Consider the following 25,974-nt stretch of genomic DNA (forward strand, 5'->3'; position numbering starts at 1 on the left):
GCATACGCTCACACACACATGTATACAAATAGTTAAATCTTACCAAGCAAATTCTTCGTGCCTAAGAATTCTTGTTTTGCTTTTTTCTTTTTCTTGTCAGAGACAAGATGTCCTCAACAGAGGGGCAAATATAGGTGTCTAGACATCTAGATTCATTAAAAGAGATGGCAGAGAGAATCTGTAAATCATTGGAACAAAGAATATTTTTTCTAGCAGACTAGAAACAAAAGTAGTTGTTACATTCCTCTCTGTAAAACTGGTCCTGCTACAAATGCTGGGGCAAAGAGGCAGCAGTCACTGCGACCAGGCCAAGTCACGCTGTCCACATCGCTATTGACCAGTCTTATTCATACGGGAAGCCCGGGCCCGGGATAGAAACAATGTGACAGGAGGGGCCTTGAGGCCAGTGACCTCTATGAATCATAGAAAGAAAATGGCATGCCCCAAACACATTAACCTGATGCCTTGTGGGTAGAGTAGAGACGGTATGGAAGTAGCTTTATTTAAGTATCACAGGAGAGAAATTTGAAGATTCTGTCCACATACATAAGCCAATCAAATTTAGAGCAGAGAAACACGAAAAGTCCATTGGTTAAATTTTTCTCCTCCCAGACTTGCTCCTGCCATAAAATAGATTTCTAGGCTGAGATTAAATGCAGAGATCTTGGCAGACTGTGTGGGAGGTAGGCCCTTTAAGCACTAGCCTTCTTCCTGGTGGTCCCAGGGATTCACTGCTGTCAGGCACCAGCACAGTGTCAAGGAGGAAGGAGAGCGAGGGAAGAAGGGAAAGAGGGAGGAAAGCAGCCAGGGTCAGGAGGAGAGACGAAAGCCCATAGTTGGGGGTGTGGCCTCTCACAAGCTTCGGAGAGCAGGTGATCCTATGGGAACAAGGGTTTCCTCATGTAGTGAGGGGTGAATGGCTGTCCTCCTGTATCCCTCCAGGGAAACTGAGAAGGCCTCTGACTTGCTATTCTCTGCTTCCTCAGGGAGATCAGCTAAATGCTGGTTACCCCCAGCAGAAGGATGCAGAAGAGGCGTCTGGGCAGACTAGCTCCTCCGACACCATTGGGCTCCCACAGAGGAGAACACCTCAGAACCAGGGGCACCTGCTCCATCCTGGGGCTCCAGTACGAAACTCTTGATGCCTATTTTCCTGTTCTCCACAAACTGGAGTAACTTTGAGACATAGTTTGAACATATCATCTCCTGCTAGTAACGTTTAGGGGCTCCTCATCCTCTCCCAGAGGTGAAATGCCCAAGTTCTTGATCTAGCACATGGGTCCCTTCTTGACCTGGGCCTGGCCCGCTTCTGCATCCTAGCTCTTGTTCTTTCCCTGAACTCCAGTCAGAGTGAACAGCTTGCTGTTCTCTGAACCTGCCAGGCTATTTTACATGGTGGTGCCTTTGCTTATGGTCTTTTCTATGCCTCGAATGTCTTTCCTTCCTTGCTACTCAGTGAGTATCTTTCAGACATCAGCCAAAGCACCACCTCCACCATGAACTACCCCTAGAGCAACTCCAGCACAGACTTGGTCTGTTTTGTTTCCCACTGCATTCAGAGTGCCTTGGCCACCAAAGGCACTTGTTAAATGTTTGCTGAAGGAAGGACAAGGAGGGACTGAGTGTCTGCACTGACAGTACTGCTCCTACTACTCCTGGGCTATGGGTTCCACAAGACAAGATCTGGGTTGTATTCCTTTCTGCATCTCCCAGAGGCTGGGCATTTGGCAGAAGTGGATATGCGAGGGAAGGAAAGAGTGATGAATGCTCACATGGACACTAAGCGCACGGTCCTGGCATCGCCCCAAGAATAAGTCACCTCCAGCATTCTGTTCTGTGTTAGAGCTTCTTTTTCCTTCTTTCATGTTGCCTATTCTGTGAGAAGAGTTACCTTTCAAATGAAGCATGTTCTAAATTCCCTTCAAACACATCTTGCAGCACAAGAAGGTTGGGCTAGATTATCTTAAACACTTGGCTAACCCTAAAAGTCATGGATTTTCTACAATCTGTCAGGGACTATGCTCAGAAGTGCTGTTCCATTTCAATTTATGTTTCAGAAAGAACCTTGTCTAAAGAGCACAGACCTTGGAAATAATACAGACTCATCTTATCATCATACATTTGAGGGACTACTTTATTTTGGATTTTCTGTTTATTTGCATTATCTGTGTTCCATCTACCACAGGGTTGGGGGAGGAGAAGAGGGGGAAGGCTGGTCACAGAAAGCCTTAGACAGTTTGTCAGGAGGCTTGAGGCCGGTGACTTTGAGCAGGTCCTCTTCCTCTTTGGCAATGAGGGGAGTTGGACTAAATGGTCTTTGAAGACCTGTAAACTTGCAGAAATATTAAAATCCTGTGCTATGAGGATTCACACACAGGAACTCCTTTTGCTGTGCAGATATTATACTTAAATATGGTAAAAAAAAAAAGAGCTTTTTTTTCTTAAGCATGATTAAAAGAGTCACTATGCAAAATATGCTGCCCACAAATTCTCAACTAGTAGTCATTCTGATTTGTAAAGCAGCTTCTTTAAGAAAAGAGAACTTATAATTACACATGGACACAGACACACATAGTACTGGAATTACGTCCATTACAGACATTACAGGACATGTGTGAGGGAGGTGGACAGATGACACTTTTAAAAATGCCTTAAAAAAGACATTCCAAGTGGACTTTGGATCATTCCTGTGAGAAGAACTTGGGTTCTCCTCCTCATGTGAATCTTGGGCGGTGTGAGAACAGCAGGGCTAACAAATGGGGAGCGTAGGCTGATAGATTTTCTGGTCACATCCTAACAGCAGTCAGAGAGCACGGATGCATTCCATGGAGCATTTATGGGCTCACTAGCACTAGTCTATGACAATTTTATTTAATCATAAAAATATAATAGTAGTCAAATCTTTTTGTAGTTTCAGTTTACTGCTTTCTTGAGTGAAATAAATGGTCTCTCAGATTTCTTTTGCTTTCATCTCGCTGCTCTAAGTACAGTAGGATAAGGTTCCAATTAAGACCCATTAAATGTTCACATTGATTCATGTGAGCCATTTTCCAGTTTCTTTTCCTAACACAATCTCAGTGCACCTCTGAGTTATCTCTGTGGTGTGTTTTCAGTTTAGCAGTTGCCCGTACAAAAGAGAATTATTTGGGTGTGAGGTCTCCCTTCCTCTTACTTCTCCAGCCCAAAGTGCTGAGCAGAGACTCTCCTTCAGTGTCCTCCAGACATGCATATGTTTATCACCTGTCAGGTATGTCCAGCTGAACAAGGCATGCCCTTGGGGGAGGGGGTGGCTGGCAGCTGGCCAGAGCCAGACCGGCCCTCCCAACCCCCCTTGGCGGCTACACTAGAGCAGTGCACTGAATGCACTGGGCCCAGAGACATCTACAAGAGGATCTCCTGGTGCTTTTGCATCTTTCAGGTCCACAGAGGGACCCTGGAGGCAGGGGACGCATAGAGCTTTCTCCAGCTTCTCCCTGGGTGGGGACACATACTCAGACAGCAGAGATGGCCCATCTACAGTAGTAGCAATAGAGCATAGCTTCTCCCACTAGGAGCAGGGAATCTGGGAGGCAGACAGTGACCATTTCAATAACATCACCATCAACATCATTCTGGCCCAGGAAATGTGCTCATCACCACCGTGCATGGTCTAATTTACTTTGCACAATAACGCCATGAAATGTTCTTGGTGCCATCCCTATTTTATAGATGAGGAAGCAGGCTTGTGTAGGATCACGGAGCTAGTAAGTGGTAGAGCTGGGACAAGAACTTATTAGATTGCCAGGCTCCAGAGTCCATGTTCCTCTTATCAAGCTAGAAAAACATACTACTGAGGCCTTATAGCAGAGGCCAGAGCACATGCCGCTGCCATGACAGGGCCTCTCATACACCAGGTTCTCTCGCGATATGTGGCATCTGATGCCCCACTAAGGGGACACGTTCCCAAAGGACCTGCATGTGAAGAGATTGAAGAAAAATATTTAAAGATGCCCTTAGGAAATGTGTTTTAAAATGAATGAATGATGTGGTGGTTTGGGAGCCTTTAAGTATAGATTTTCCTGCAGTGTGATTTCTTAGAGTGGGACATACCTGTCAAAAAACGCTTTCTTTTTTATTTTATTTTATTTTTTTAAGATTTTATTTATTTATTTGACAGAGAGAGATCACAAGTAGATAGAGAGGCAGGCAGAGAGAGAGAGAGAGGGAAGCAGGCTCCCTGCTGAGCAGAGAGCCCGATGCGGGACTCGATCCCAGGACCCTGCGATCACGACCTGAGCCGAAGGCAGTGGCTTAACCCACTGAGCCACCCAGGCGCCCACGTTTTCTTTTTTAAACCCAATCATAAGTGAGAGTAGATTTGCCATGACAATGCCACCAACTTGGTGAGCAAAGACTCCACAGGCATCCACTGCCACAGCTGAGAGTTAAATCTGAGACCCGAGTAATAAGGACGACAATTTACTCTTCACAACAATCCTAGGAGTTAGGGTTTGTCTCTGTGCTATAGTTGGGGAAGGTGACACTCGGGCTAGCTGGCCCACGTTTATCATCCAAGTGAAAAGAGAGGACTAGAATATGATCCTAAATCTGCCCCCAAAGCTATCTCTCACATATCACCGTTTTCTCAAGTACAGTATTTGCCAAATCTTCAAACACAGTAGCTTCCTTTGGATTTCAGAACTACTGGTTCCAGCAAAAACAAAACTACAGGGTTTCTTTTAGAATAGATTAGAAGACAACCCATAGTGCCGAGGAAATGGCTCTTAAATTTTTAGCTCTAAATGAGGTCAGGAAGTGTGGTCAGTAAAACAAAGTATTGTATGGTTCCAAATCTGGGACCATTTTAACCTTTTCTGCAGTATTATGCCCAAGGAAAGCTGTATCCTCGCAATGCCCAATCATTCATTACATACATGCTTATTAGGTAACTGCTAAGTGCCAGGCACTGCTCTCAAGGTACCTCTATTCTAGTGGGATGGGGTGGGGATGGGAGTGGGAATGGGGAGACAGACAAAAGAAATATATGGCAGGAATTATATAAAGGAAAATAAAGTAAGGAAAGGGGGAAACTAACCATGGGGCTTATCTACTGTTTTAGATACTGTGGTCTGGGAAAGTCAGATAATACAACATCTGAGAATAAAAATCTGGAAGCCTCTCCAAACCATGCTGATTTCTGAGGGAAAAGTATTCGAGGTAGAAAGCAGTAAGGACAAAGTCTTAAGGTGTGTTTGTGGAACAGCAAGACCAGCTGTGGCTAGAGTGGAATATTTGTGAATGCTATACTTAGAAATGAAAATGATTAAATTTATCTACTTATGTTGGTCTGGCCATGTATTCATACTTCGTCTCAGAATTATACATCCATCTTCTATCAGAGTAGGAAGGACTCTTCTGACAGACAGGAAAGTGAAGCCCAGAGATGGGCAGAGACGTGGCCAGGACAGCTCAGCTGAGCAGCCATGAAAGGACTGGGCCGCCCTCACTGCTGCACCAGCATTCGATCCATGGCGATGGGCTTTCCATGACTCATGAGGTTCTTGATAGAATTTCCTATCTCAGTGGAGGGGTTTTCTTTGTGATGATACTTTAATTCTTTATAATCTGTCTTGGTGATTTATGAAAAAGGTCCTCAGTGACTGAAGACCAAGGCAGGCCCAGAAAAATTCGATCTACCACCGGTCAAGAGTTAAACGCTGATCAGACATTCCTTCTGGCATCATTTTCTTATACATATTTGATGTCCCAATAGTGGATTTTCCAGGGAGCAAAGGATGACTGGGATTTGCATGCACAGCTGTCCTGACAGTATTCACCCTGCTCAGAGGGTCTGCGTTCAGGTACTTTGGGAAGAGGGTGCCGACAGTTTATTTCTTGGCTTCCCTTGTGCGTCTTCTACAGCTCTGCCTCGTCTTGGGATGGAACTCGGAAGGGGGTGATTAGCTTCGTATCACCTTGCAGTTTAATTACACAATACACTAGCCTTCAGAATGACACTATTCACGCTCCTTGTCTCACAGCCATGCTGAAGGGGCTTAGTGGGTTCCCAGCTTTTTATGGTCCCACTGAGATGAAGCTATGGCTAGCTTTCAACTTCAAAGCTTTAATGTTAGATTTCAGGACAATTATTTTACTGGAATGTTCTGGATCTGAGTTCCTCAAAAACAAGAAACTGAGGAAACCAGTAAAGGAAAGACAGTTTATCCATAGGATCCTGTTTTGTTTTGTTTTTTTTTCAGATCACTATGTCAAAATTATGAATTTAGCCCATTGCTAAAGCAGGTGTATTATTTAGTGCTGTGAGATGGTGTTAAGAGGGCAAGGGGGGTAGCAACTGCTCCATCCACGAGCATTCACTATGGGTCAGGCCCTATTAGGCTGTCTCACCTAATGTGCACAACAGCTGGGAAGTAGTGGTGACACCTCCATTTTACAGATGAGAAAACTGAGGCTCAGCGGTCATAACTTGCCCAAAGTCACCCTGCTAGCATAGAGCAGAATAGGAATTTCCAAGGCAGATGACTTAAGCATCCATGACATCTGACTTTAGGAACCACTGGAGATGGAGTTCAAAACCTCAGGGCAGACTGATTCATAATATGAATCCATTCAGGTACCACTCTACCAACTGCTGCTCGACCACACACAGGAGGATCTGTGTGAATTACAAGTGTTGCGAATCAGGAAGCAATCCCACACAAAGGGCGAAGAACGTTCCTTTCTCAGTTACACAGTACACGGCCAAGGTTGGTGCTGAGTGGTACAAAGTGTCCATCCGCGCTCAGTGGGGGCTGCCATCGGCTCCAGCTGATCCCCTGGGGAGGCAGTCAGGCATTCCCTACAAGCTCTCAGGGGCTTGATGTGGGGTGAGCATGTGGTACTCCAAACTCCCCTTGTGTTGAAAATCCATCTGAAGAGATGAGGGGAGTAAGAGGTGCCTTTTATTTAGCTTCTGTGAAATTTGTGACTTTCAATATAATCAACCCAAACTGGCAACTGGCAAATTTTGCCATTCTAATACTAACCAGATCACTCACTAGAAGTGTTACATATTTGGATAGGCAGAAGTTAATGTATAGTTAGGAAAGTTATTGTTCTTTTTTTGGAGGGAAAAAAATCCCAAATATTTTTTGGTACTATAATAGAGTGTAACTTCAAAATGGTTATATTGTTGAAATTGTTAAGCTTTTCTTAGACATACATTTCCATTTTATGTAAGGAACTGTATTTGTCACACAAAGAAAGATACAGAAGGTTGAATGCCTGTGTGACAGCTAAAGAACGAGCTGCCAAAACTGGGAGGACAGGAAGGCTTCAAATGCTGGCATTTCTGCCCTGAGCCCACCACAGTGGACTTCATTCATGGACCTGCGTGGGGCCAGGGGAGTTTACCAAATGGGTGTGACCTGCGACCATCCGCCTTTGAGAAAGACAAAGACCCAAGAATGTTTGAGTAGGAATTAGGCCCCTTCTGTAAGTTCTAAAAGCTGAAATGGGGCTCTGGAAAACTGCCACTATGAAAATGTCACTCTGCTTCCCTCACCTGCAGATGGTGTACAACGAAGAAAGTGACCCTTTTTTGTTTGCAGGGAAACGTCCAAGTGAGCACAATAGATACAGTTCAGATATGTTTAGTCAATCAACGTTTAGGTTTTCTTACTAAGTCATCAAATTACAAAAGACCTGGGAAATGCATTCACCCAGCTCAGGCAGAATCTGGTTTCAAAGGCTTTACTGTCCAACTTCCTCGCCTGTTCTGATCTCCTCAGAAGCGCTGGAGCTTTTGGTACAGTGCAGGGATGTGCGATCTGCAAGGGTTTCCCTCTGGAGAAGCTGGGTGGGGTCGGGGGGCCACAGGGATCCCTCCTCTCACCTGCCACAAGAGACTCCGGCTCTGAGAGCTGGGATCTATGGGGTCTTTCCAAATGAAAAAGTCACTAACTAAAATGAATATGCAAAGGTGCTTATTCCCCATACGGTAATATGCAGGCAGTCAAATAATCTGTCATTCGAGTTAATTTAATTATCAGATTGCATTTAATTATTCAATATAAAATGTAAATAAAGTGAAGGGCTGACAGCACTACTAATTATGTTCATTATAATAATTAAATGGGAAGGGATTTCAAAAGAGTCACAAAATTGCCATAATAAAAGGAAATTTTTGATTAAAAAAACAACATTTTAATTAGATACTGTAGCCCGATAGGAAACAGATGATTGGTTCCATCAAGAATGAGGTATTATATTTTATTATTTAGGTTTCTTTTCTGAAGTCATCTTTGGTATCAGGGGGGTTCAGTACTTCCAGTTAATAGACTAAATGGTGGCAAATAAAAAGTGCCAATCCTTTATGCAAAGCAGTTGCCTAATAAAACAGCCTTCGGCTGTTCAAAATCTCCTGTCTTATAAAGACACAAGCTGTTTCCCCAGGAGGAAATAAAGGACCCACTGCGGACATACAGGCCTGCAAATTAACATGACTTCTGACTAATGATACAGAAGCATTAAATGAATTGAGCATCATAATTTCTCCTCTGAAATTCCTCTGATTTAGAGAACGTGGCATCAGGTTAAATACATTCGCTTCCCAAGAACAGAAGAGAGGTGGAAAGGGCACTGACTGCACTGCCAGTGGTGGGGCAGGGCGTCCCAGGTCCTGTTCGCAATTCCTTCCCTTCCTCCAAGCCTCAGCTACTCCGACTACAATGTGAGGCAGCTGGACTGGATATTTCAGAGCCCTTCCAGGCGAAGACTCCATGAATCTGGACCAGAGCTGGGAAGAGAGCTGAAAGCTCTATTTACCACATCCCCTCAGCAAACACTCAGCAAATTACTGGGTTTTGGGGGGATTAGAATGGGAATTCAATAAAACAGGTTTTTAGAATGAAATAATCAATCAGCTTTTTAATTGTAGAAAACTCCCTGATTCTACTGGGATAGGAGCAGTTATCATCTTAGTAATCCTGAGGCTCTTTCCCCCAACACAGCAGGATGGCACGGAGCTCGGCTGCAAGCCCTTGAGCACAAGCCTCTGATGCAGTTAGAACTGTGGCCAGAGATGGCTCCACAGAGCAAGGCCCGGACAGCTCACCTGTAAGTCCCAGCTCATCAGTGTCTGTCAGTGGAGCTCCTCTACTAATTGGGGGCTGGGGGGCTCCAGGGTATTTTCGGCTTTTAAGGATGAGTGGTCATGGAGGCCGCTAATGAAGCCATCTGGTGCTGACAGAATCTGGAGCAGAGCAAGGAGCGTCTGAAAAACCACAAAATGGCTTGGAGTTCCCATGAGATCAGAAGGCTGCTCTGTCTGTGGTTCTAATCTTAGCCTTTAAAATATCACAGGCTCATGGAACTCACAAGGGAGGTCATCTAGAACAATCCACTTCTTTAAAAAAAGTTTTTTTTATTGTGGTAAAGTATATATAACATAAAACTTAGCATTTTAACCATTTTTAAGACTGTAATTCAGTGGCATGAAGTATATTCACAACATCATGCAACTATCAACACCATCATTTCCAGAACCAGTATGCCTCCTTGTATTGTCAAAAATGCTCAAATCTCAAGAGGGAATATGATTAATTTAAGATCACACAAGGGGCACCTGGGTGGCTCAGTCAGTTAAGCATCTGCCTTTGGCTCAGGTCATGATTCCAGGGTCCTGGGATTGAGCCCCTCATCGGGCTCCCTGCTCAGTGGGGAGTCTGCTTCTCCTTCCCCCACTCCCCCTGCTTGTGTTCTCTCTTTCTCTGTCAAATAAATAAAATCTTTAAAAAAACAAAACCAAAAAGGATCACACAGCTTGTGGCAGAGAGGTAGGTTAGAACCCAGGACTTTTATTTGCTAGACTGTAGTTGATTTTACGCTCATAAAATGCACTCATTTAAAACTTGCCGGGATTTTTACAAGTTTCCTGAATAAAGCACACAGGTATGTCCCAGCAGCTTTCTAATCAGCCTTCAGTTGTGGAACAGCAGCTTCTCGGTGTACTGTCTTGGTAAGTGGGCATTATTTTCTGTACCCCAACCCCTGCCCAGGATACACATTAGAGATCCCCAGTAGATGGGGTCTGTGATACGTGGGATTTTCTTAAGCAACATGAAATGAAAAGTATACTGAGTCGAGTGCAAGTTACTCTGCAAGATCTAGGTTCTAGTCCTGGTTTTTTAGTGATTCCTTTTTTTTTTTTAAATTTTTTAAGATTTTTTAATTAATTTATTTATTTGACAGAGAGAGATCACAAGTAGGCAGAGAGGTAGGCAGAGAGAGAGAGGGAAGCAGGCTCCCCGCTGAGCAGAGAGCCCGATGCGGGACTCGATCCCAGGACCCTGAGATCATGACCTGAGCCTAAAGCAGTGGCTTAACCCACTGAGCGACCCAGGCGCCCCTTTTTTAGTGATTCTTCATGTCATGTCCGGGACTTGCTTCACCTCTTCAGACCCTGGTTCTTCAATTGTCTGAGAGGCAGAAATATACCCTGTACTTAGAGCCTCACTGAAGAGCTAATGAGGTCCAAAAGACAACAGATGGGAAGAACAGTACCGAGAATTCTACAAATATCAGGGGTTATGCTTAGAAACAGCACCTCCATAATGTACAGTGTCTCAGTGTTTGACAATTACTATAATTTCTATCAATTTCTGATTTCTCCTCTACTTTTTATCATAGTCTTTCTTCTTGTCATTTCATCAACTGCCTGAGGCTAAAGTGACTTCTCTGATCTTGTTTCCAGTTAGAAGTGATGTCCAGTTTAGTGTTGTCTTTCTGGGAGGCAGGCGTCAAAATGGGGGATCTGGCTTTTTTCCCTTCTCTAATTTCTTCTTCATAACGAGCTCACTTCTCGACGGTTGTCTCCACATCCCTGTTGCATCTTCCTCCTCAGCTGATGAGCCACAGAGCACCTGTCTCCTGCCTGTGCCGTCTGGTACTCTCTCTGCCTGCTTCCTCATGTCCCAGTGTGCCCAGTCTCTGCTCTGCCCCCTGGTCCCAGTCACTGTTGCCATGCCATCTCCAAATGCCAGTTCCCTCGAACTCATTTCCCGTTCATTCTGGTGAGCCCACAGAAACTTAGGAGGAATGTTTGATCTACAGAGTAGGATCAGTCTGTAATCTAGCAGCAGCAGCAAAACTCTTCTAATTCCCACACAACTCTGAGTTCAGTAAATTCACCACAAAAGAGTTGGCTTCGATAAAAAGTTTCAAACCATCCCCAAATGTGGGAATGCTTAAGGAGCTGAACTCTTGCTGAGAAACTGTAACACAGCAAAATCCTACCCTGCCCATGAATGACTCACCTAGATAGCAACACCATATATGTTGAACAACTTAAGTTTAAAACAAGAAATCGTTTGGTAAACCATGTTCTGTCTACACAACATAAAGCATGCGGCTAATAAAAACGATACTCACAACAGTGTGCATCAACTATATGTCAATTAAAAAAATACTTACAAAGTATGATTTTGATATACAGATGCCGCCTGACTTATGATGGTTCAACTTTTGATTTTTCAACTTTATGAAAGCATACACATTCCGTAGAAACTGTACTTTGAATTTTGATCTTCCCCCGGGCTAGCGATAGGATACTTTCTGGAGATGCGCAGTGTTGGCAGCTCCCAGCCAGCAGCCCCCCTCCTCAGCCTCGTCAGCCATGTGATCATGACGGCAAACAACTGACAGACTAAACAACCATTCTGTACTCAGACGTGCTTCTGTTTTTCACTTTCACTACAGTATTCAATGAGCTAGATGAGATATTCAACACGTTACTATAAGATAGTCTTTGCAGGAGATGATTTTACCGAACTGTTAGTGTTCTGAGCATGCTGAAGCTAGGTGAGGTGTACGAAGTGTACTTAAGGTATTTTCAACTTGTGATGGGTTTATTGGGACATAACACCAGTGCAAGGAGAGGAAGACGGATAATGTTACATGTATAAACCAGGACATAAGGGTTTGCACGGTATGATCTCAGCTACGTAAAATATTCATACAGGGGTGGTGGTTTGTGAAACAGGTGAAGGTGGTCAGAAAGCACAAACTTTCAGTCATAGGATAAATACATTCTGGGGATGTAATGTACAACACGGGGATTAGAACTGTATCATACATCTGAAAGTTGCTAAGATAGGAGATATTAAAAGTTCCCTCCCAGACACATAGATCAATGGAACAGAATAGAGAGCCCAGAAATAGACCCTCAACTCTATAGGCAACTAATCTTCGACAAAGCAGGAAAGAATGTCCAATGGAAAAAAGACAGCCTCTTCAATAAATGGTGCTGGGAAAATTGGACAGCCACATGCAGAAAAATGAAATTGGACCATTTCCTTACACCATACACGAAAATAGACTCCAAATGGATGAAGGACCTCAATGTGAGAAAGGAATCCATCAAAATCCTTGAGGAGAACACAGGCAGCAACCTCTTCGACCTCAGCCGCAGCAACATCTTCCTAGGAACATCGGCAAAGGCAAGGGAAGCAAGGGCAAAATGAACTATTGGGATTTCATCAAGATCAAAAGCTTTTGCACAGCAAAGGAAACAGTTAACAAAACCAAAAGACAACTGACAGAATGGGAGAAGATATTTGCAAACGACATATCAGATAAAGGGCTAGTATCCAAAATCTATAAGGAACTTAGCAAACTCAACACCCAAAGAACAAACAATCCAATCAAGAAATGGGCAGAGGACATGAACAGACATTTCTGCAAAGAAGACATCCAGATGGCCAACAGACACATGAAAAAGTGCTCCACGTCACTCGGCATCAGGGAAATACAAATCAAAACCACAATGAGATATCACCTCACACCAGTCAGAATGGCTAAAATTAACAAGTCAGGAAACGACAGGTGTTGGCGAGGATGCGGAGAAAGGGGAACCCTCCTACACTGTTGGTGGGAATGCAAGCTGGTGCAACCACTCTGGAAAACAGCATGGAAGTTCCTCAAAATGTTGAAAGTAGAACTACCCTATGACCCAGCAATTGCACTAATGGGTATTTACCCTAAAGATACAAACGTAGTGATCTGAAGGGGCACGTGTACCCGAATGTTTATAGCAGCAATGTCTATAATAGCCACACTATGGAAAGAACCTAGATATCCATCAACAGATGAATGGATAAAGAAGATGTGGTATATATACACAATGGAATACTATGCAGCCATCAAAAGAAATGAAATCTTGCCATTTGCGACGACGTGGATGGAACTAGAGGGTATCATGCTTAGTGAAATAAGTCAATCGGAGAAAGACAACTATCATATGATCTCCCTGATATGAGGACATGGAGATGCAACATGGGGGGTTAGGGGGATGGGAGAAGAATAAATGAAACAAGATGGGATTGGGAGGGAGACAAACCATAAATGACTCTTAATCTCACAAAACAAACTGGGGGTTGCTGGGCGGAGGTGGGGTTGGGGGGGGAGGGGTTATGGACACTGGGGAGGGTATGTGCTATCGTGAGTGCTGTGAAGTGTGTAAACCTGGTGATTCACAGACCTGTACCCCTGGGGATAAAAATACATTATATGTTTATAAAAATAAAGAAAGGATGAATACCTAACTTTTGTAGCAACATGGACGGGACTGGAAGTGATTATGCTGAGTGAAATAAGTCAAGCAGAGAGAGTCAAGTATCATATGGTTTCACTTATTTGTGGAGCATAACAAAAGACATGGAGGACATTGGGAGATGGAGAGGAGAAGGAAGTTGAGGGAAATTGGAAGGGGAGGCGAACCATAAGAGACTATGGACTCTGAAAGACAACCTGAGGGTTTTGAAGGGGCGGTGGTGGGAGGTTGGGGGAACCAGGTGGTGGGTAATAGGGAGGGCACGTATTGCATGGAGCACTGGGTGTTGTGCAAAAACAATGAATACTGTTACGCTGAAAAAATAAATAAATAAATTAAAAAAAAAAAAAGTTCCCTCCACAAGAAAAAAATCTGTGAAGTGATGGATGTTAACTAAACTTACCAGGGTAGTAATTTTGTATGATATGCATATATTAAATTACCAGTTTGCACACTAAAATGAATACAGTGTTATATGTCAACTATATGTCAATAAAACTGGAAAAAATATTCATAGAAAAATGACTGCAAAGGAACTTGCCAAAATGGTAACAGTGGCTATCTCCGATTGTGAGGTCAGGAATAACAGCGATCCCACCTTCTCTATGCTTGCCTGTCTTTTTCATGATGAGTAAGGAACACGTTTGTAATGAGAAAAATAAAAACAAACTTCTAAAGGAAAATAAAATATAATTTAGTAGGCTGAATGAACGAATACATGTGAAGAAAAGAAAATCACACAGATTTCCCTCAGCTTTCCTTCCCTGAGCAGCTTGTAAGAGACTCATGAACCTGTTGGTACTGCCAGAATGCTCCCGGGGCGGGTTGGGGGGGGTGGTGGTGAGAAAGGGCTGTATCTGAAAACGGGGATTTTCCATGTATGACCCTTGTTCTGGCGAGGGTCCACATTTTCTATATTTTAATCATGAAAATCTTTCTAGAATGGACTGTATCTTCCTCACCCCTAAAAGGAAAAGTAGGGAACATACATTTTGCCTCCATGCTCATTCAGAGTTAGCACCGAGGAGATAAAGAATCTTCTTGGAAATAAAGTACAGGGTTCAGGGTGCCTTTGAACCCAAACGACTGCAATTTCTGAGTTTTGGACCCTGCCTTATTTTTTCTTTTGCTCTTTCTCCTTATTAGGTAGACAGTTTCAGCTTGTAGTCTGCAGCTTCTTACCTCGTACTCAGCTCTGTCAGTGTAACTAGCTCCTGTCCTTCTCCTGCCCTAGTCTAGTTTGCTGTAGGCTAAAAAGACCCAATGAGCATGCTTGTTAGAGATCTGCCTAAAATAAAACTTATTAAGTTTGGAGTCAGAGTTAAGAGTTGTCCGGAGGCCTTTTTCTCAGCTATAATCCATACTGTTAAGGTTGCAGAAGGCTTTAGATAAATGACGCTGTCAGGAACTACTATTTGATACATTAGTTATGCCATTACTCTGGTTTTAAAAATAAAGAGAAATAAAGTGCCCATTATAATCATCATTATCATTATTATTATTTTTTTTTACAAAGTCAATAACATAGTCTTCCCAACTTCTTTAAGCAGCAGAACCCTATTTACTAATGAACCCTTGCCTGAAAACCACATTATCCCAACAGTTAAAAGCAAAACCGCTCTGGGTGACTCAAGGGGGAGAAGCCCAAGTCCTGCTTTCTCAGGCCCCCCTCCAACACCATGTAGTAGCCTCTAAGAACCTAGGCAAAAGCCAAGCGCCAAAAGCGGCTTCAGAAAGCCCCTGACTCTAATGCTCTCTGCAAAGTGACCCAAGTGGAAAGGTGCAACCGACCTCATCAAAACAAAGACACGGATAGAACATCAGAACCTATGTGGTAAGGGTTTGATGTTTCTGCGTAGTGAAGGTTTTATTAAAAATATTTTATTTTTACAGCTCTAAGAGGAGGCCTTGGTGCTAATCTAGTGCTGACCACATCTCTTTGGATAGAATAAGTCAGAGACCTGTCCCTGGAGCCTGGGTAAAGGGCCTCACACCAGGACAGATGGGTTCCAGCAGGCCAGCCTGCCTTTTCTCACTCCAATACCTCACACTCTCAGTGTTGGGGAAGCAGTCTAAGAAGTGTCCAGGGCCTCTTACCTGGTTATCTGGGTGGTTGACAGTGAAGTAGCCCACACAGACGATGACCTCATGAAGGAGGCTTTCACAGGAGACTTGGCTGCAGTGGCCCAGGAGGGAGCTGGCGATGTGCCGGAAAGCCAGGGACAAGCCCTCTGCCCCTACAATAGACTGACAAAGACAAGGAGCGGTTAGAACTCCTCAGCTTGGGGAGAGGCAGGGCTGCAAATCACAGAGCAAGACTGGACCCTGTGCACTTTCTGCTATGGTGCTGGAAAAACATAGGAAATTTCTAGAGCACTATTTTCAGAGTTCAGTTCAGGGATTCCCACTCTAATAAATGACCACAATAAATGGAATGTTTAACCTGAGAAGAGACATGAAGAAATACACTTACTATGTGGATCAAGACACTATCCACCTAAACCACGGTTATTTATTCCATCTGCAGTATGGAATTTTCTTCTCATGGTACAAATAGTCTCACTGTAGAAAATTTGGAAAAATACAAAATACCAAAATTCTCCTGTGAATCTATCATTTAGCTAACTTCTAACACCTTTTTTTTTTTTTTTTTAAATCTGAGGAGAAAACATTTTCTTGAACACGGGGATAAAAACACAATTCCAATTATTTACTGATGTTCAAATAGGGAAGCAATATGAGTAACGACTTTATTATTCAAATAAAAGGCTCTAGAAACCCAGCGTTCCCAAAAGAATGTAAAAAAAAAAAAACCAACAACCCACTTCCCCCCAATAAAAACAAACCATGGAACCCCCTCAACTGTGAGGCTTCTGGGATCCTTTCTCCAGACAGGCAGAGGGCTGTTGTTGGTGGGCGACGCGGGAGGAGAGCCTGACTCTGTCTGTGCAGCCTGAAGTTTCTATTTAATAAACATGTCAAACAGACAGAGCGACAGGAGGGCAAAGGGGAGAGGCAAAGCCCACAGAATACACTCGCAGCCGACACTGGAATGAAGCACCACTGCTGGCCTGTGGGAAAAGGCCGCGTTTTAAACTCATCTCTTGATTTGAGGTCTTGCTGGGCTTGAACCAGGTCAGATATGTTGCAGCTTGGAAGTTACAATGAATTCACTTTGCCTAATGGTGGTGAAACACAGTCCTGTTAGTGAGTATTGCTAAAATAAAATGACCACTAAATTTTAAGAGTGCCTTCTGTCTCAGTTTCATTGCCCTGAGACAAAATGTTTTTTCAAGCCCCAAAGAGGCTTCACGAGAGCTTTGTTCCTTTAAATCAAGTAATGACACCTTCTCAGCTCAGCCCTTATTTAATTAGTTGTGTCCAGCATGCTGTGACCCAGTAGCCTCTGTTTAACCTTCACTGATAAGAGCAGGTCAAGGGGCATGTAAGTTTGAATATAAAAATTAAACCAATTTTTCAAGGAAACTATATTTCCTTTTTAGCCAGAATTAATTGCCAAGTCAGTACATTGATTTGTTTCTTGAGACCACCTTCGATTGTAAAATCTGTCAAAGTGTATGCAATATACAATATCCAGGATCTCAAGGCCATCTGTGCCTATGAATTCACAGTGAAATCAGACTCTTTGCTGAAGGGGGAAAATATTTTGACAGCCTTATTAGTATACAATGAAATGGAACAAGCTAAGAAAATATTTGAATGGATAACCTTATGTTGCTACTACACGATGGGTTTTCCATGAAACGAGCACGCGGGCTTATGGCTTGGCAGAAGCGTGAAAGGGCACTGGGAATGCTGCACTCAAAAGTCAGTTTTCTGAACCAATGTCTGCAAAGGCAGTTTGGGCAAATTCTTCCTCCACATTCTTTGAGGGCCTACTATGTGCTAGCTAGCACAGTGCCTCTACCTAATCTCATTTAGCCCTCACACTTGTGAGGTAGGTGTTTTTCATTTATTTTACAGATGAGAAACTGAGTTCAAATGACTTGTCTAAGGTCATAAAACTTGGTAGTACAAGGCCCAAAGTCACATAAGTGACTCCAGATCCAAAGGTTTGATGAGGATGCCCATTACAGCTCTGTGTTCTTGTGATGCCTTGGGCCTCAAATGGTCAACATGTCTTACATCATCTGATTTAACTCTTTGGCAGGTCAGACAATTTATCTCATTTTGATTTTATTCTTCAGCTCCTTTGGTCCTCTTAGGCAATTCATAAATTGTCTCCCAGATTTTCCTGAGGTCAGACCCATGCTGTACCTAAAATCTCTTTTCCTGTCTTTTATAAATGTAGTTCCTAAGATCTCACTTTTGACATGTAAGTTGTCTTGATGAACTAGAACCTGAGTTTCTCTGACCATATTTATTATAATAGCACTTTTCTCCCACGCTCACCCATTGCTTTGTGATGCATACACCGTTATTTTATACTGTATTTACTTGAGCGTTACACACTTGATCAGATGTCCATATACATCAGTGATATCTGGTGGATGTTTTACTTTAGCTAGCTAAACAGAGTGCAGTGGTCCCCAAAAATGCCTAATCCTTGACAGTCCTCCCACTGAGAGGTGGGGCCTATGCCTTCTCTTGTTGAATCTAGAGGGCTTATGACTGATTGAATGGAGAGTATGGTTGATATGTAGCTATACGACTTGTAAGGCTAGGCCATAAAAAGCCATGCAGTTTCTGTTTCTTTTGGAACATTTGTTTTCTGGAAGCTTCCTCTCAGGACACTCACTCAGAACCCAGACACCTGATGTTTTCAGCCCATGTCACACAGAAAAGCCATGTGTAGAGTCTTTAGCCAACAGTCCTTGGTGAACCCAGTCTTTCAGTCATCCCAGGCATCAAACAGAAGAGTGAAGGAGCCTCCGGATAATTTTAGCACCCAGCTATCTGTGCCAACCTGTGCTTCCATTCCCCCACTTGTTGTCTGAGACCCCGGCCGAAGCCTTACATCATGGAGCAGTGACAAGTCACCCTTATCTGAATTCTGGGCCCATAGAAACTGTGATCATAATAAAGCGGTTATTGTCTACTAAGGTTTTTTTCTTTTAAATGTATAAAAGTAACTGGAACAATAAGGTAATAATTGGTAGATGTATTAGAGGCCCTGATGCTAGAAATTCTGGGCATTTGGGGGCCCACATGTGCTGATGAGGAGTAAGAAAAAATGAGCTGGACTTTGAATTTCAAAAGGATGACAGCCAGGAGGAAGGTTCATGCAGACTTTCCTGGCCTACGCACTAGTCAGGAGGAAAAGGGTATGTGGGAATAATGTCTGGGGAGAGAATGAGAAATAATTATGGCCAAACTGACTAAGATAAGAGAAAACAGGAGTTAGAACAGAGATTAAAAAAAAGAAGAAAAAAACAGAAAAATAAGTTAAGAGAACTATGGAGCTCCATGAAGGACAGAGAGAAAGATGTAAATGTAAATGTAAATGAACTGTCAGGAACCAGCCAAGAAAGGGCATTCCACTTGGGAGGCAGGGCATTTGATTCTAAGAATGGGTTGAACACTCTTGAGTCACCCTGGTGTTTTCCCTGCTGTTTTGACAAAAGCGGTTCAAGTAGGGAATACATTTCAGGCTAGACACGGCGAGGAGGTAGAGAGAAATCTCGGTTGTTATGTTCGTTTGCCATGAAGGGCTCCAAAAATAAGCTTCTGATTTTTCCAATATTATTTGTCATTGCACCTTAGGGCCACTAGGGGAGCAGGGCTGGTTGGGGTTCAGTGGTGTTCCTTTTGAGTGAGACTGAACAAGCTATGAGCTCACAGGAATGGTGTGGGGGCGCATGGATCTGGGCTCCCTGACACTCAAGAGTGACTGATGGAAGGGCTGACTTAACACAGGTGCTTTTGCTTATCACATGGAGCACCCTGCAACAGTTTGAATCCTGGTCAGAAGACCTCTGCCACTAGAAGCTAAGAGACAGTTTTCAGATAATTTGTTTTCATGATCCCTGGTGACAAAGGAAATCACTCTACTTGGACTAGCTGATGGGTGACTGCTAGTCTCCATGTTCTGAGGACAAAAACTTAGTGTCTCCTGATTTCCAAGCTGTTTCAACACTGAACAAATGGGTTTGGTTCTTCACAAAATCCAGATGTTATGTTTAACCCAGAGGCATGAACCACTGGCATTTTCTGGAGCAGACAATGTGGTGTCTGCCTATAAACTCTCAGAACTTTATACAGATTAAGTAGTTACTAACTCAGGCCAGTTCAAGCCTTTTGGAAACTGAAATGCATTAACCCTAAAGAGATTTCTGTTCTTGGGATGGATAAACTAACTCTTCAAAGTGGAAAGATATAGAATCCAATGATACAACTTTCCTGTTGTGAATGGAATAACAGGAAGACAAGAATTCCACATTTGTCATTGGCTACAAAACAAACGTTACTTCGAATTGGGAACGGCCAAAGTCCACCATTTTCATACGTTTGTATCTCTATAACCTTTTTCCCTCTGAGCAAAGCAATTCATCTAAATTATGGGTTCATCATCTGCCAAGTTTGTTCCTTTTTTAATGAAATCGCTTGACAGTTAATAAACCGAAAGAGAAGTCTACTCCTTGGGGCTTGCTCTGTTCCAAAGGTTCAGTGTTTTTGAAAATTAAATTTCCTACATGAAAAAAATCTATTTCTCAGCTGACAGTCTGGTGTTACAGCATAAAGCAATTTTTCTTTCTTCAGCTATAAAAACTGAATTTATAGGGGTGCGCACATATAACTACACATGCACTTTACACTGGACACAAGTCGGTTAAATCATCCACAGAAAGTCCTATCAATCAAAACAATTTATCTAATTTTGGTTCTGTTTATGTAAGAAACCATAGCTTTCCTTAATATTTAAAAGTTGATGGGATAATAATGCCTTTTCATAAAGAAATCAAGACAAGATTTGTTAGTAGCACAGTGGCACAGATTTTGGGGTCAGAAAACCACAGGTATCAGTCCTGGCAAAGAGCCATGTGTAACCTTAGGCAAATTACTTAACTGTCAGCGTTTTCCTCTGTAGAATGGGTATAATATTTTGCAGGACCATCATGAGAATAAATGAGAACACATATGTAGAGCACCTAACATGGTTTGCAGAAGATAGTAGCTTCATAAATAGTATATATTGTGATTTCCTTTACTGTGGTTTATTCGTTCTGTCCCAAATGCAGAAGAACCTCACACCATTACCTACACTAAAATCTGAGCTCTTGGTTGGTTACCATCAACACTGACCAATGCTTGGTACCTGGAAAGCAGGCAGATCAAGAGCTGCAAAACTGTTGAAGAACTGTAAACTCTGAATGGCCACTTGGACTGTATTCTGAGTGTAACTCTCCTTGGGGCTGGCAGTGCTGGGGTCTGAGATGGTGCCATGGAAGAGGACACAGTAGAGCATGTGCAGAACTCCAGCCAGGTCTGTAGCCTGAAGAGCAGCGGTCAGTCCTGTGGGATCCTGGCGATTATCATCAAATATGCTGTATGACCTGACAAAGAAACATTCAACTCTTTAGAAGAAATCTACTTAAGGATGTGAGCATTTTTATAGGTCAAATGGAATGAGACAAGCAGATTGTTAAAAGCAAACCATCTGAGTCATGGAGTAAGGTAACCAGAAACCTCAGGGAATAGACACAGCCTGCAGCCTTCCCCTGCCCAGGAGAGTGGGCGGCTGGCCCCGTTCTCCCTGGGGAGAACCCTCCTGTGCTTTGTAACCTAGGTGGGCTTGCTTCGTTTAGCTTCTAGGTCTGGGCAAACTGGACAGAGTCCAAGAGAGCTACTGGAACTCCGAAATAGCATAGTCTCCTTCTGGATATACATTCTTCTCAGGGGAGGCAGCTACCAGGAAAGTGTGAGGCCTCAAAAACTTGGTAGCGTGTTGGTATCCTATGGTGGGGAGACACTTCGCCTGCTTTTAAAAGCACAGTTCCATCATGGAGGAATACTGGCGGGATGGGTTGTAGGGGCCGAACTCCCAAGAACAAGTGCTGGATGAGCCTTACACAAATCACCACGAAGCCAGCTTAGTAGCTGTGGCAGGCAGGGCTATGGGTGAACAGGAAGCAAAGGCTGTGGCAAGTGAGTTCCTCAAATCAATAGGAGAGCCAGCAAGGGTTTCCTAAATCCATCTCACTCCTGAACTTGGGTCTCCACGAAGCAGCTAGTGATCAAGAGCCTGCAGTTTTAGTAAATGTGGCGGCCAAGAATTTGTCCACACTTTTTTCCCCCTAGACACTGCACCCAGATTTCTCTCTGAGGAAAGACCCCTCCACTCTCTCTTAAAACCTATGTGCTCCAGGGGGCCCCCTTCTGCTTCATTCTGACTCCAGGGCCTAAGGTACTAAAAGGCACACTTCATTTCTCTGGCGGTCCAGTATGGCTCAGGGATGGCACCTGTCACAGTTAGAGCTCAAGGAACCAATGGAGATGCTTTTGCTGAGATGCTTGGAAGTAAGCTCTTACTTTTTCTCCCCTGGGCTTGAATCTGAGAAGATGTAAGGTTTGCAGCTGCTACAGCCGCATGTTCTACACAGATCCTCAGGTCTCTCCATGCCCTTCCACATGGGCTGGTCCTTTCACGGACATACATTTTTTCCCCCTCAGGAAGAGAAGTTACTGCTCAGCTCTTCCTTTATGATAGATACTCTTCCCTATTTTTAACATGGATACAGGTCCCTCACCGTGCCCACCCCCCAAGGTTGTTTTGTTGTTGTTCCTTTCAGATGGGATCTGGAATGTGAGAGGGGCATTAAAGATCTATGCTAATCTCATTAACTTGCCCAGAAACACTCTGGGAGATGGCACTAATAAGAATTCAGAAGTGCTGGCTGGCAAGTTTCTGGCCTCTTGTCTAGTTTTCTAATTCACTACTAGTTTCATCAAAGTAGAGTTTTATTCATAACCATGGTAAACAATTATTTCTTGAATGTGGACTATTTCTGACACTAAGTGAGATGACATTATACATTATACCCCTCATTCTCTTTTCAAGAAAGTAGCTCTCTCAGGAAGCACCGTCATCTCATTGTCATATAACAGGATCTGCTAAGTACATTCACATCATTTACCTCATCGGTCTTTCACAGGTGGAAGGGAAGGTATTGTATTGCTCCCCTTCACTGCACCCACGAAGAGTAGTTGAGACACTGTAGGTCATACACACTTATCAGTGGCAAAGGCAAATCTGAGGACCAAAACATCCAGGATAACCAGGAGGTGACTTTTCTTTCCACCCCTTTTCTTTCTTTTTTTTTTTTTTTTAAAGATTTATTTATTTATTTGACAGACAGAGATCACAAGCAGGCAGAGAGGCAGGCAGAGAGGGAGAGAGGAGGAAGCAGGCTCTCCGCCGAGCAGAAAGCCCGATGCGGGGCTTGATCCCAGGACCCTGAGATCATGACCTGAGCTGAAGGCAGAGGCTTTAAACTGCTGAGCCACCCAGGCGCCCCTCCACCCCTTTTCTTAAGTCAAATCTCGGGGTTAACTGAACACCATTAAAGTATAGGGAGACTATAATGTAATCTTGTATCATCACGGAGAGATACGTTTTGTTTTATGGGACAGGATATGAACACAAAGTCAAGAAATGATATTTATTTGCTTACAGGAACATCTGAACTTTTACACAAACTCTGTTAGCTAATGTCAGTCGGCCCGCCCCTCTTTCCTTTCTTCCATTATAGCCCTAAGAGCTTGGGGTCAGACCCTGACTAGAGACATGAGTAGAGATTAATGTGTCTGACTTTATTATATAGGCTCCTAAAAGGGGTCTGTGTTTCCTTAACACTGACTGCCTTTTAGAACCAATGGCAAGTCAGAAGGCATTTTTCCTAAAGTTAGTTTCCACTAGGCTTTTGGAAATTTGGGCATGAGTGACATCAGTGCTGGTGACAACAGGGTTTTTGCTCTGTGATTCAGAATGCTGACCTTACCCTTACTGCCTGTGTTGTTTTTAAACTGATTATTAGCATATACAAATACAGGTACTCAGAAATATAACTTTATCATTTTAAAGCAACTTGTCATACTTAATCTTTCCAAACATTTAAATGACATGAATTCACTGCTATTACTTCTTCAAAAGAATAAACAAAAATTTTTTAAAAAGTGAAGGTCATCAGATTACTTATTCTTCCTCTCTCCATTCCATCCTATTATTTGGGAAAACATTAATCACAAACTATAAACAACACAACCCGGGATTTTTGCAATGTTCTCCTGATGAAATAAAAATGTTGACTCAGAAAAATGAATTAAAATGATCATTCAATAACTTAGATGTGGAAATGAAAAATCAGATCTGAAACTTTATATATTACATTCTGAGATCTTAATTTTACTGAATTTTAAAGTGTTTTTGTTTATTCTCTAAAACTAGAGATCTTGGTGGTATATTAAGTTCTGTTCATTAAAAGCCAGATTCAATTAGGAAAAACTATAACTGGACCATCAATATTCCTGCACAGCATATGAAAATGCTACTTTGTCTTATTGGACAGTATAGATGTAAAAAAAAAAAAAGTGATTTGTGTGGGCATGAATCAAATGCCATCCATTCACCTTTGGTATTTTTTTTTTATTTGATGAATTTTATTTTATTTTTAAATTTTATTATGTTATGTTAGTCACCATACAGTACATCATTAGTTTTTAATGTAGTGTTCCATGATTCACTGTTTGCGTATAATACCCAGTGCTCCATGTAATACGTGCCCTCCTTAATACCTAACACCAGGCTAACCCATCTCCCCACTCTTCTCCCCTCTGAAATCCTCAGTTTGTTTCCTGTTGTCCATAGTCTCTCATGGTTCATCTTCCTGCTGATTTCCCCTCTCTTCATTCTTCCCTTTCTTTTCCTAATGTCCTCAATGCTATTCCTTATGTTCCACATATAAGTGAAACCATATAATTGTCTTTCTCTGCTTGACTTATTTCACTTAGCATAATTCCCTCCATTTCCACCCATGTCGATGCAAATAGTGGGTATTCATCCTTTCTGAAGGCTGAGTAACAGTTCATTGTATACACGTACCATATCTTCTTTATTCATTCATCTGTTAAGGACATCTCGGCTCCTTCCACATTTTGGCTATTGTGGACACTGCTTCTATGAACATTGGGGTGCATGTGCCCCTTCTTTTCACTACATCTGTATCTTTGGGGTAAATACCCAGTAATGCAATTGCTGGTTCATAGGGTAGCTCTATTCTTAACATCCTAAGGAACCTCCATACTGTTGTCCAGAGTGGCTGTACCAGCTTGCATTCCCACCAACTGCCAACAGTTGTTATTTCTTGCCTTGTCAATTTTTGCTATTCTAACTGGTGTAAGGTGGTATCTCATGTGGTTTTGATTTTAAATTCCCTGATGGCTAATGATGTTGAACATTTTTTCACATGTCTGTTAGCCATTTGTATGTCTTCTTTGGAGAAATGTCTGTTCATGTCTTCTGTCCATTTTTTGACTTATTTGTTTTTGGGGTGTTGATTTTGAGAAGTTCTTTGTAGATCTTGGATACCAGCCTTTTATCTGTAGTGTCATTTACAAATATCATCTTCCATTCTGTGGGTTGCCTCTTTTTTTTTGGTTGACTGTTTCCTTTGCTGTGCAGTAGCTTTTTATATTGATGAAGTCCCAAAAGTTCTAAAATTTGTATGGAATGAGAAAAGACCCAGAATCACCAAGTTAATGTTGAAAAAGAAAACCAAAGCTGGCCTCATCATGTTGCCTGACTTCAAGCTTTATTGCAAGGCTGTGATCACCAAGACAGCATGGTACTGGCACAAAACCAGATACATAGATCAATGGAACAGAATAGAGAGGCCAGATATGGACCCTCAACTCTATGGTCAACTAATCTTAGACAAGCAGGAAAAAATACTCAATAGAAAAAAGGCAGTTTCCTCAATAAATGGTACTTAAAAAATTGGACAGCTATATACAGAAGAATGAAACTCGAGCATTCTCTTACACCATATACAAAGATAAACTCAAAATGGATGAAAGACCTCAATGTGAGGCAGGAATCCATCAAAATCCTAGAGGAGAACATAGGCAGTAACCTCTTTGATGTTGCCACAGCAACTTCTTTCAAGACACATCTCCAAAGACAAGGGAAACAAGAGTGAAAATGAATATTTGGGATTTTATCAAGATAAAAAGCTTCACCTTTAGTTGACCCCAAAAAGCAAGTGTAACAGGCTGAGATACTACAACTCCCTTTCCTTGTTTGTTCCTGGCTTGTTTGCTCTCTTTTGTCTGGTCCCCATTTTTCTGGTTTGGTAACACCAACTGTGATCTTTAGTGCTAGTGATCTTCTAGACTGTTCTACTATCTTCTTGGATTTTGGCTTTGTTCAT

General features: G+C 42.6%; 1 protein-coding gene across 2 annotated transcripts in view; it reads right to left on the minus strand.

Annotated features, from left to right (window-relative positions):
- SCAPER (S-phase cyclin A associated protein in the ER) overlaps positions 1–25,974 on the minus strand; it is a 514,148-nt gene that overhangs the window by 17,205 nt on the left and 470,969 nt on the right. For both annotated transcript variants that reach the window (XM_046009648.1, XM_046009649.1), the window contains exons 28-29: positions 20,865–21,102; positions 15,686–15,835 (exon numbers count right to left, since the gene is read on the minus strand). In XM_046009648.1, coding sequence (XP_045865604.1) covers positions 15,686–15,835; positions 20,865–21,102 — 388 coding nt within the window. The remainder of the gene's footprint in view (positions 1–15,685; positions 15,836–20,864; positions 21,103–25,974) is intronic.

This window comes from Meles meles, chromosome 6 (genome assembly GCF_922984935.1).
Source record: "Meles meles chromosome 6, mMelMel3.1 paternal haplotype, whole genome shotgun sequence".
Taxonomy (NCBI): Eukaryota; Metazoa; Chordata; class Mammalia; order Carnivora; family Mustelidae; genus Meles; species Meles meles.